General features: G+C 38.6%; 1 protein-coding gene across 3 annotated transcripts in view; it reads right to left on the reverse strand.

The window, feature by feature from the left end:
- LOC121314248 (thiamin pyrophosphokinase 1-like) overlaps positions 1–12,348 on the reverse strand; it is a 122,912-nt gene that overhangs the window by 29,536 nt on the left and 81,028 nt on the right. For all 3 annotated transcript variants that reach the window (XM_041247297.1, XM_041247296.1, XM_041247298.1), the window contains exons 7-8: positions 7,447–7,593; positions 5–116 (exon numbers count right to left, since the gene is read on the reverse strand). In XM_041247297.1, coding sequence (XP_041103231.1) covers positions 5–116; positions 7,447–7,593 — 259 coding nt within the window. The remainder of the gene's footprint in view (positions 1–4; positions 117–7,446; positions 7,594–12,348) is intronic.

Below are 12,348 nucleotides of genomic sequence, written 5' to 3' on the forward strand. Positions count from 1 at the left end.
TTACCGAGGTTCCATTTGAGGCCAGTGGTTGTGGTCTTGCAGGGCCCCCCCACTGGAATCAGGCTGCACCAATCCCCCTCCAATCCTGTGTTCACATTCAAAGTGTGCCGTTTATCCTGCCAGGGAAACAGACACGTCTGTTTAATGTACAGATCGTTTAGTTTAGAATGCAGGTACACCTGTTATGAAGACCATCTGTCTGTATTATCTGCTTCAAATTCCCAGAGCCACAATGGTGTAGAGCAATTCCACAGTAAGTAATGTAACAACCAGAATAAATCTCTTGCTGCTGTTCTCTGACCAGCTTATTCATACACTGGCTGTGCAGTATAAGAAATGCAAATAACCAGTACACAAATGTTCCCTTTGCATTCTATAACTGCAATTCTGTTCATAAAATTACAACTGACATGGCACATGTGGAAAAAAAGGAACTTGAAATCTGAACAGTTAAGGAGGAACAATTTCTTCTTGTTGGCATGCTGATTCTGAGCTTTTCTGATCATCACAGATTCTCTTATCACATTCCAGTTTTACTTTTTCTGCTTTCAAATGGTTAATCATTTTCCATGAAAAACTTAAGATTTAGGGCACTGCTGCACTTACATTATATTACTGCTTGTTTAACTGACATCTTTCTATTCCACAGCCCTTCAATTATGTTCTCTTTGTGATTCACACGATAACAAAACTAATTTCAGAAACACACTAATTATACAATACACACAATACAAGTTTATCTGAAAGAGAGAAATGTTGACTGGGGCACTTTTCCATTTAAAAACTAAACAACGTTCAAGATGACACAAAAAGGAGAAACATCAAATCTGTCACTTGATGACACCACATGTGAAGCCCTATAAAACAGGAAGCTCTCTGAACCTGTCAGTAAATACAAAAGACTTGACAAGCAGATCCTATAACTCCCACATACCTGTGAAATAAATGTGAAAAAAAGACAGCCTGACAGGTAATCCCGTCTGTCCCTGACAACCATCGGAACTAGTCAATTTTAAAATATGATGTACTGTGTACTACACTGTCAAATGTATATTTTAGGGGTTTTCAAGAGTTGTCACGGCTGAATAACTTAAGTATTTCCATACTTGCAAATTGGAGAACACTAAAAAGAAAGCAGTCCAAATTTCAATAAACATAAAACGTGGTATCTGTGAGAGTCCATACTTCCCTATTAGCACCCACAAAAGCTTTGCTAGACCACTAATTCAAACTTACAAATTAGATACCACATTTAATTAATTTACAAAATGCTGTCGCACATTCCCTCAAATCTCAAGTTAAAAATACAGAACCATTCATATAGAAGTCTAGGATTCACAGTTTGTCATAAAACACACCGTCTGTAACCATAACCCTAACATTTGTAGATCAAATAAATTCAGTCACAAATAGATTGCTAGTTTGGAATATAAAACTGTTACAACCATCTCTACATCCAATACAGCAAACAGTAAACGATTTCAGGGTGGATTTTACTCATGATAAAATCAACTTGACACTGTTTTTCATCCACAAAGTACAATAAGCATCCCACCACTGAAATGATTACATCGTATCACTAGTTAACAAATCCAAAGCAGCTTCTACATAATCAAACCAAACATCTGCCTAATAAAAAGTGACAAACACCATATGTTCAGAAGTGAGTTAGGCAAGGCTGAGGTAGGTGAGATTTACAGACCCTGCAAACACTATGAATCTGATGCAAAAGGTATCAAATGAATTGGCATCACACACAAATCTTGATTAAGCAGATCAGATAATGAAGGCCCTTGCTACATAAAAGTTAAGGTTTATATATATATATATATATATATATATATATATATATATATATATATAATATATATATATATATAATTACAAATTTGTTTGAACAAAGAGCTCTTTTGTTGCTGTCTATGTGCTCATGTGTGTGCGATTGATGTTCCCTTTTCATAATGGAACCCGTTGTGCTTTCAAACTTAAAATGTAAATGAGGCCACATCTGTTATGCCGACAACTGGCACTAGTGCTGACGGAAAAAAAAAAACAGGGCAAAGCATTTCTCTAAAGGGGGTCCCTGATTGGCTCATCCAGTTAAAGCACTGCCGCTGGAAGAGAGGATGAGTCGCACAGCTTGGACAGCATCAGAGACAGGGCTGGTCTGTTCTCCGGGATTGGTAGCCCGCCCACCTCTGCTCTGGATTTCTCTGCATAAAAGTGATTCTGCATTTAGGCTCACACGCCTTCAGAACATCTGTGCCGTGTGGGAACTCGCTGAGGTGAGGAGAAAAAACATAATTGGACATTCCAAAAATTGGAGGCAAAAAAAAAAAGAACATGTCTCTAAAAACAAATGTCAGGGTCTGTTTTAGGGACCAACCAATTCATGAAATTAGGTGGTTTCCAAATCGACATGAGGGATGTGCCTCCTCTCTAGCAGTGGCTGTTAGCAAAAGAAAAACACAATATACAGTACTGTGCAAAAGTTTTAGGCAGGTGTGAAATGCTGTAAAGTAAGAATGCTTTCAAAAATAGACAAGTTAATAGTTTATATTTATCAATTGACAAAATGCAAAGTGACTGAACAGAAGAAAAATCTAATTAAAATCCATATTTGGTGTGACCACCCTTTGCCTTCAAAACAGCATCAATTCTTCTAGGTACACTTGCACAAATTCATGGATTTTGTAGGCATATAGTCAGGTGTATGATTAAACAATTATACCAAACAGGTAATAATGATCATCAATTCAATATGTAGGTTGAAACACTATCATTAACTGAAACAAACAGCTGTGTAGGAGGAATAAAACTGGGTGAGGAACAGCCAAACTCAGCTAACAAGGTGAGGTTGCTGAAGACAGTTTACTGTCAAAAGTCATACACCATGGCAAGACTGAGCACAGCATCAAGACACAAGGTAGTTATACTGCATCAGCAAGGTCTCTCCCTGGCAGAAATTTCAAGGCAAACAGAGGTTTCCAGATGTGCTGTCCAAGCTCTTTTGAAGAAGCACAAAGAAACGGGCAACGTTGAGGACCGTAGATGCAGTGGTCGGCCAAGGAAACTTACTGCAGCAGATGAAAGACACATCATGCTTACTTCCGTTCGCAATCGGAAGATGTCCAGCAATGTCATCAGCTCAGAATTGGCAGAAAACAGTGGGACCCTGGTCAAAAGTGGCCTTCATGGAAGATTTGCGGCCAAAAAGCCATACCTCCGACGTGGAAACAAGGCCAAGCGACTCAACTGTGCATGAAAACACAGGAACTGGGGTGCAGAAAAATGGCAGCAGGTGCTCTGGACTGATGAGTGACTACAGGCAACAGTGAAGCATGGTGTAGGTTCCTTGCAAGTTTGGGTCTGCATTTCTGCAAATGGAGTTGGGGATTTGGTCAGAATTAATGGTCTACTCAATGCTGAGAAGTACAGGCAGATACTTATCCATCATCCAATACCATCAGGTAGGCATCTGATCGGCCCCCCACAGAGCCCTGATCTCAACATCATCGAGTCTGTCTGGGATTACATGAAGAGAGAGAAGCAACTGAGGCTGCCTAAATCCACAGAAGAACTGTGGTTAGTTCTCCAAGATGTTTGGGCCAACCTACCTGCCAAGTTCCTTCACTGGAACTGTGTGGAAGTGTACCTAGAAGAATTGATGCTGTTTTCAAGGCAAATCATATTGATTTGATGTAGATTTTTCTTCTGTTCACTCACTTTGCATTTTGTTAATTGATAAATATAAACTATTAACATGTCTATCTTTGAACGCATTCTCACTTTACAGCATTTTTTCACACCCGCCTAAAACTTTTGCACAGTACCGTATACTGTAGGTCTTAAGATTTCTCCTGATCTTTTATCATCTTACATGGTAGAGAAGCAGAATACATTTGCAGCAGACTTGTAGGACTCAGACTTGAGTGACTTGGACTCAAACATTTGGGCTCTGTGACTTGCTGATATTAACGACAAGTCCTTTTTTATTTTCTATTACACAAGTAATATTACAGCTTCTAGGAAACTGTGCACAATCTAAACCCACCCAACAAAACATTATCCAATCACTGGTTAGCCCTGTTGTCTTTGCAGCCAATCATAGTAAGAATAAGAAATTGGAAGCAAGTTAGGTTGCAGCGTAAACACCCCCCTGGACAAAACCAACTGGCTGTAAAACTTCCCCCTCCCACCCCACCCCACACAACACAAACGCTACTGCAGCTATTGCAAGCCAGTTTTTTTTTTCCTTCCTCTTATTTGCATACACACACATATTCTGCTGGATGCTCTTACAAGCACCCAAACCAGACACACGCTGCTGGATACTCTTGCAAGCACCCAAACCACAGCCGGCCACTCTGTTACACCACCACTGGACATTCTGTCCGCACCCAGTCCAAGTCCACAGCTCGGTCAGCAACACAGGATTCAAATACAGCAACCAGCTTTCAGAACTTTAACAACATCATGATTGGCGGTGCAGCGCCTTATAACTCCACCACTTTATGCTGAGCCATGTATCGGAACTTGCACACATCAAATTGGTAACTCAGCTGCACTCCAGGACCAATGGGCACAGACAAACAACAACCAGTCACATGGGAGAAACAGGAGGCACCACATGCAGGTTAGAAGTTACACATACAGACTGACTCAGACACACAGACAAGCAAACGACGGGAAATACACAGGGGGAATTATAGTACACAATCACAGTAGAAACAGTAGGAATACAGTACAAAAACACAATTACATTGATCACAACAATACTTTTAGAGCTTCTTAATTCATATCAGAAAGTTTCTGTGTGATTAAACATTCTGTGCTTTTCTTCTAATCTCCACCCATTCCCAGCACACGCCATCACTGTTTGCAAGCAACATCAATGAATTAAACCTGGCAAAACTAGGCAGTAAAGTATTAAATCGAAACTTGCCTACTGTCAAAAGGGCAGATATATCAGACTGATAGGACAAAAAGACCGACATAAAAAAAAAAAAAACTTGTTACTCGTTGCGTAAATAGACTGAATAATTGTTCAATCTATTAAAGCCATGCTCTAAACCAGAGAACAAAGCTGTGAAATAATACAGAAGCCAGACAGAAAGTGTTGCCTGACTGCTACCAAGGGGATGCCATGCTTTTTTATTGCCATGTTTCTTGTTTTTCCATATAGATCAAGGCCCACAGCATGGTAGTCTAACCATTAATTATTATTGGGAGCATGTTAAGGGTTACACTCTGATGTGCCAGATGTGTCTGGAGGTTAGATGTACCTGGAGGTTCGATGTGTCGGGAGGTTAGACATAATGCCAAGAGCTATATTGAGATGACTTAAAGTCACCAGGATGTGATGACTGAAATATAAAATAAGGCAAAGTGAATTCAAACAAAAAGTAGAACATACTAGTTGAGTAGTTCATATCCATACACGTAAGGATTTGAAAAGCATTGTTCTCTTTCATTAATCTGAAGTGTTATCCCCTTTGTTGTGGTAGTACTCCACCCCCAGCCCCTGATCATATTGCAATTCAATCCAAGGTGAGGATGTATGCCCTGGTGATTACAGGTACAAGGTGGTGCCATGTGTCCAAACGTCCTTTGGTAACAATGCATTTCACCTTACCTGAGGGAGATGGGTACTGTCAAGATAGTGGCACAGGAGTTAAACAATCAAAAACCCAGGGACTAGTTTAATGAGCACAGTGGGGCTCCACAGACCTTCAAGTTGCACACCAGATCTCAATACAACACTTTATAACAGGGATGCAATGAACTTGTGGGAGCCCACTGCATGGGATTTCTGCATTAGTTTTGTTCCCATGCGTTTGCACGGGACTAAAATCTGACTGGCTTGTTGAATTATGGTTGTTTTGCTATGCCATGCCTCATAAGCCCCATGATACAGCAGGCATTCCCAGTTGCCAGTCTCAATGACCATGTCAAGCAAAGTCTGAAATTAAAATGAATTCAAATTAAATATTTAAATTGAAATTCCAACATCCTCTTCCCAATCAACCATAAGTCTTAATTAGTGAAGTAAATATTGAACACAATTCATATACAATATGTTTGTGCACTGAAGGGTTTCAAGGAAACTGTAAAATAGAACACAACTCAGGGGGGTACAGTGATTGGTAATCTCATTTGAGATGTATGTTTCTCTAAACTGCAACTTTTACACAGTAAAGAACACTGATCATACTGAATAGCTAAAAAACCATTACAGCCTTAATTAGACTGATCAATTACCTGAGCATTACCAAACAAAATTTAGATTGTAATGTAACCTTTCACCTTTACCACTGAAACAAATGAGCCTGCTTCTCCAAAGAGTATGGATAACAGAACACACATGAATCCTTTTACTACAACACCACAGGAGACCATGACTTGAATCATGTTTTCTTGACATCAGGCGAAACCTGGACTGATTCCACCCCCTGGTATCCTCAGACATTAATTGACAATGACCACTCTAATCCTAAGCAGTATGTGTTATCCTTTTTTTTTTTTTTTTGTTATTTCTGTAGCTAATAAGAATACATCTTTTTCAAAGATTTGGACTCAATTTACTCACTTTTACAATTATACTATACTTTTCTGTTTCATCTTAAGTGAATGTTCTATTTTGCTCAGTTACTGTAAGTGACACTGTTTAAATAAATATGCAAAACTTGTATTTTAATTTATAGTTCTAAAGCTTTTTTTGCACAGATTTATTCAATATATTTGACTGAAAAAACAAACAAAAAACAAAAAAGCCTTATAGTGTTCAGCTAAATATGACATAGTTTGAAATGTATACGTTTGGAAAGGAAATACATACTGAAATGAAACTTGAAACACCCTGTCACAAAGACGGCCGCAATAGGTGACGACAGACCAGAAACAAGAACTGACTCAGAACACAGATTTTGGAATGGTGAAGGTGCTGATGCACAGTTTAATAATGAAACAGACAGAAAATAAAAGGTTTGTAACAAAAACAGCACACGGCACGTGAGGCCAAAATAAATAGACAAACACGAACTATAAAAGACAAACACGGTGAGCTGATTTAATGATTATTCTTATTCTTATTATTACCTCCGTCTCCAATCCTGTTCTCCACTCACCGAACACACAACCCCGAGTGAGTGCAAACATGCTGTTTTTATACAGCTGTACCGAGACGCGACTGCTAATCAATCATTCAATTGGAGTTGAGGTACAACTGCAAGTGAATTAATAAAGTGCAATTCCTCGTGCTCACATATTATTACTTTTTAATTGCACGTGCAGTGCTGTGCAATCCTCGTGCCTAAATACACATTTTAAACACTTGTGTTACACAGACCCTTTTGTATCCCATGTACCAGTGACTATACACCAACATTTAACACAACATATAACAGAAAATACACACGGGGCGGGCACTTTGTCACACACCCTTACCGGTCTAAGTAGGTAAGCCAAGGAACATCCCTGAATGACCAAGACTGGGAGGTCAGTCATGTGGGTGGCATGGAAGAGAGTCTCGACAGTAGCCATGATCTGGTCAAAGCGTCCACCGAGTCCTCCAAGGGTCACTATGGTATCGACCTACAAATGACACAGGAAGTGTATCAATTACAATACCATCATACAATATTTAAGCCTGTTTGCAAAAGGAAGTTTATACTTTAATTTGCATTGTGTTAATTGCTATATAAAGCAAAAAACATTGCATTTTGCTTTCACCTAAACACGTGCAAAGCAAACATTAGCATTACTAAACTGGTAGCTACTGTAGGTTGTGATTGACGAAACCTGTGTATTCATGCAAGTTCACTGTAACCTGGAACTGCTTTTAAGAGGAGACTTTTTATTTTAAACACTTGAAGCAATCTTTCTGTAATGTGTATGCAGTGCTGCGCTTTTAGCATATAAAATAGGGTATCGTATTGTGGCAAAGCTATACTCCTACTAATGCTTTAATAAACTGAAAAAAACAACAATGGTCTGTTTTAAAGTGTTTCTTGACTGTTTGAAAGCATTTTTTGAAACTATGGTGCTGCTTTTTGTAATATTTACCACAAGACACAAAAATCTGTTGCAGTTTGCAAAACATCAAATGCATTTGCAAAATGTACTATTTATTCAAAACTTCAAATACATTCAACACAAGCATATAATGCTTTCATAATAATTAATGCAAACCTAAATCTCTCTTTGGTCAAGCAAACAAAATAAAAATGATCTCCATCATTTGAATAATCTAATCAAACACAAGCATTCTTTTGCAGTCATTTAATCGTAAAGATCAAAATAATGAATGAATCCCACAAAAGGTCTATTCGTCAATGTCTCTTCCTACATTTATGTCAGGCCACAAATTTTCATCCACGTCCCACAAAATATTCTCTGGCCAGACAACAAGGCCTCATCAAATGATGTCTTCACAGGTTGCATCCATGGCTTTATGGAGTATGGCCTGGTCATAGGGACAGCAATCATAAACTTTCCAACGCCAGGCTGAAAAAAATTATTCAATAGCACTGAGGAAAGGAGAATATGGTGGGAGGAACACCATGGACATACAAGCCTGTCCTGGAACTACTCTCAAATGTGTGTGTCATGGTGGAAGCTCACGCTGTTCCAGATGAAGACAAAGTCACTGAGTTGTTGCCCCTTCACCACATCCTCTTCCCCCAAGAGCCTATTTGCAAGTTCATCCAGGAAATTCATCAGTCGGTCCCCATTGTATGAGCCAATGACTGCATGACGATGTACCACCCTACTTTGTCCAATGGCTGCACAGAAAGTGATGTTGTCACCTCTTTGTCCTGGGACCTCCACTGTTGCCTGTTGTCCTATTATGTTTCTCCCGCATTTTCTCGACTTTGCAGATTGGATCCGAGCATACTGCCCCCGGAGCTCCTTCATCCTGTCATTGTTCCTGTCGTATGGCACCCTGTACACTTGTTTCATGTTTAATGCATTGTGAACATCAGCAAATATGTCATTGTCAGCAATAATCCTCTCTCTGACTTCCGTCAGCCGGATAACATTATTTGCCTGCACCATATTTACAATGGCAGTTTCCTGGTGTTCTGTGAGCATGCGTCCTCGGCCACCACTGTATGGTCTTCTCTCAATCCTAGAGGAGAATTTCCATGAACAACAATTTCCATTACATTACAGGGACTGTACAGTACAGTATGCTGTAGTACAGGAACTGCACACATGCATAGTGCACAATTAAATTACTGTAGTGTTTGTGCTGTGTAGAGATACAGTACTTACCGATTTTTTCTATCCTAAAGACTCTCATAATAGCTGAAACTGTCGATCTGGATAGATTTGGTTGGACTCTTGGACCAGTTTTAGCCACGATCAGGCTATGGTTGATTACATGGTCTACAATGGTGGCGCTGATTTCATTTGAGACATTTGTTGTTCTCATATGCCTTCTTTGCGCTCCTTTCCCTCCCCTCACACGCACACCCCTTCCTCGCACTTATATTTTACTTTACAAATTTTTCTAAGGATATCTTTTTTCACACCAGGTAGCACACTGAAGCATGTTTTAAACACTCTGCAATAATAGCGTTTTAAATGTCTTTGTAAACTATAATGCAACACAATTGAATTTACAAATAAATCAATGAACCACAGTACTGTTCAGTCTACCCAGTATATGCTACTATTGCGTACATGCATTTTATCTGAATCAAACCACTACAAGAACACTACTCAACATAAAAGAAGTGTGACAGTAACCAATTGCCACCAGAAATCAGCACAAACATCCGACTCCTGGACCCAGTCACGTACCAGGATTTTGTTTCGGGGATGGATGGAGAATTTTTTTTGATGATGGTTAATACCATTGGCATAGCAAGGATTTTGTTCCGGGGTGGGTGGGTGGTGAATCGCCTGGATTATGGATCAAGCTGGATCAAGATTTTGCTACATGGTTTTTGCTGTCCCCCCCTAGCTACTCCACTGCCTGGACCGAAACTACTCTGCTTTGTGATCAAGACTGTCCAAGACTGATTGAGCTTCCTAGTTATAAGTAACACACACAGTTTACAAAACAAACTTAATTATAGCCAATGCCCTGCTAAACGTGCATTTAAAAAAAAAAAAAATCATTAGCCCCACCTAGTTTTCATCAGTTGTGTTATAAGGCATTAGCTATACAGTTTGGTTTAAATACTTTAGTCTCAAATGTGCCCAACAGCGACTGTACGGAGTACTGAATACTACCTGGACTAATTCCCTGTATATAACACTTCTATAAGCATAGGCTAAAAAATAAAACAAACAAAAAAAAAAACAGACATAAAATAAACCAAAACCACCACAAAAAATCACAATCACACTCACACAAACTGTTAGGGATAGAAATTGACGGCCCCAAGAAAATTGAGAAAACAAACAATAACAACCTGGCAGTTCAAAAATCTTTCTTCTTGTGCTTGCTCTTTACCTCTCTACTAGAATATCAAGAAAACATTCTCAGTAGTACTGGATGTGGTATCATGTATTAGGAACATACAGATGTTGTCAATTTATTTCTACTTATTTTAAAAGTGTTTTTACAGAAACAGTCATTTTTGTGGGGTGAGGGGAGAAGCAAGGACGCCAATAAGTTTCCATTTGTGTGTTGCATTATTTAAATTTGCATTAACATTTGCAATTCTCTAGGTATTAATTATAACTTATTTTCCAGTGTCGCTGTATCCAAGAAACTTTAAGCTTTCATAGCTTTGCACTAACTGTAAAGCAGATGGCAGAGGTGCTAAATTAAGGTAGTGATTATGTAAAAATGTCACATTTTTTAAAAAGCTCTAGGTTGTTTATGAATTGTAAAGGACACATCATAATTATGGCAAGGGATTTACGCAGTTATAATGAACTTGCTGAGTTTTTTGTTTTTTTTAAACATATTTCTTTAAAAAATTTTTTACTAAATCTTGGTTTTAGTCATACAACCAGAATGAGTCTGTAGGTCTGCTGAAGGCGGGTTCTAGTGAGATATTTACAGCTACTGACATTGAATCAGTTTCCAAGAGAACATACTCTCTGGTATTTTAATTTAGGTATGGAAATTCACAGTTTAGAGCTCCCCCTGACAGCAAATTGCCTCCCTATCACCAGGCAGATTCCAATACATTTGGAAAGTGTACTGTAAGCTTATTTCATTTCATTAGGAGTGCAGAGAGTTCACCAAGTTCAGCACGGCTTCCATAAACCCCTCCTACATAATACACTGTATCAGTCTTTTTTAATGCTTGCTTCTTTCCTATTTTTCTCACTGAGCAAATGCTCAACATCCCACGGCTCTCAATAGGAGTTTCGCAATAGCCTTACAAATATGTTCAATTATAGCCTTTGTTTCCCATTAAAGAGCCCCTGTCTGTACCCTGTTGAGTGAGTAACGTAGTTCTGTATTTAACGTTTATGACAAAACAAAGGCCTGTTTATGGAAATTTCACCTACAGGTGCTGGTATGCCAGACGGAATAAAATATGTTGTGGTTACACCAAAAAAAATTAAATAAATAAAAACATGTATTTTCAATGTCGTTAATGAAAAAAAAACATGACAAAATACGTTTGGTGTGTTTCAAATGAAAGTGTCTTGTGCCAGCAAAATGGTTGCATGCTAATAACATTGCAGTTGAAACAAACAAGTTTTTCATCTGCGTCTTTGTGCTCGTCTTAAGGTAGTTTTAAATACAGCATGGTGACCCTGTCCTAGTTGCGCTGAAATTGCCCACAGTGATCAAAATGTTGACAAGAGACATTAAAAAAAGCAGGCCAGCCTCTCCTTGGGTATACGTGGAAATAGGAGAATCTGAATCACCAAAAGCATACAAAATATACCTCCCCATTTTAATACACAGTTGGAAATAAAATTGCAACAAACGCAACACACTTTTTCCATTACATTATACAAGAACAAGGTATGCCGACTATGGATTTCCTCCCCTCTTAATTCACTGTAGGTCTTTTGTTATTCTTTTATGCTTCTTTGTATTCCTCACAGCGAAGCTGGGTAGCATTCAGTGAAACCATGCAGTGAAGGAAATGGGCCATTCTGTTGGTAATTTTTGTGACCTTGTTACACCTATCAATTGCTTCTGTGCGAAAACTTTCTACATAGATGACAGCACATTTTTTTGAATTCAGTATGGGAAAATAAACCTAAAACAGAACGTCAATATAACCAACAAGACAGTTACTGTTTTAAAAACTCCCTTGCTAGAAGTTATTTTTATATTAATTTGAACTCCACAAATGATCATTCGTTGTAGCAATTATTATTTGAATTGTGAATCTGTCAAAATCAGTTTAAAAAAAACAAACA

This window comes from Polyodon spathula, chromosome 4 (genome assembly GCF_017654505.1).
Source record: "Polyodon spathula isolate WHYD16114869_AA chromosome 4, ASM1765450v1, whole genome shotgun sequence".
Lineage (NCBI taxonomy): Eukaryota > Metazoa > Chordata > Actinopteri > Acipenseriformes > Polyodontidae > Polyodon > Polyodon spathula.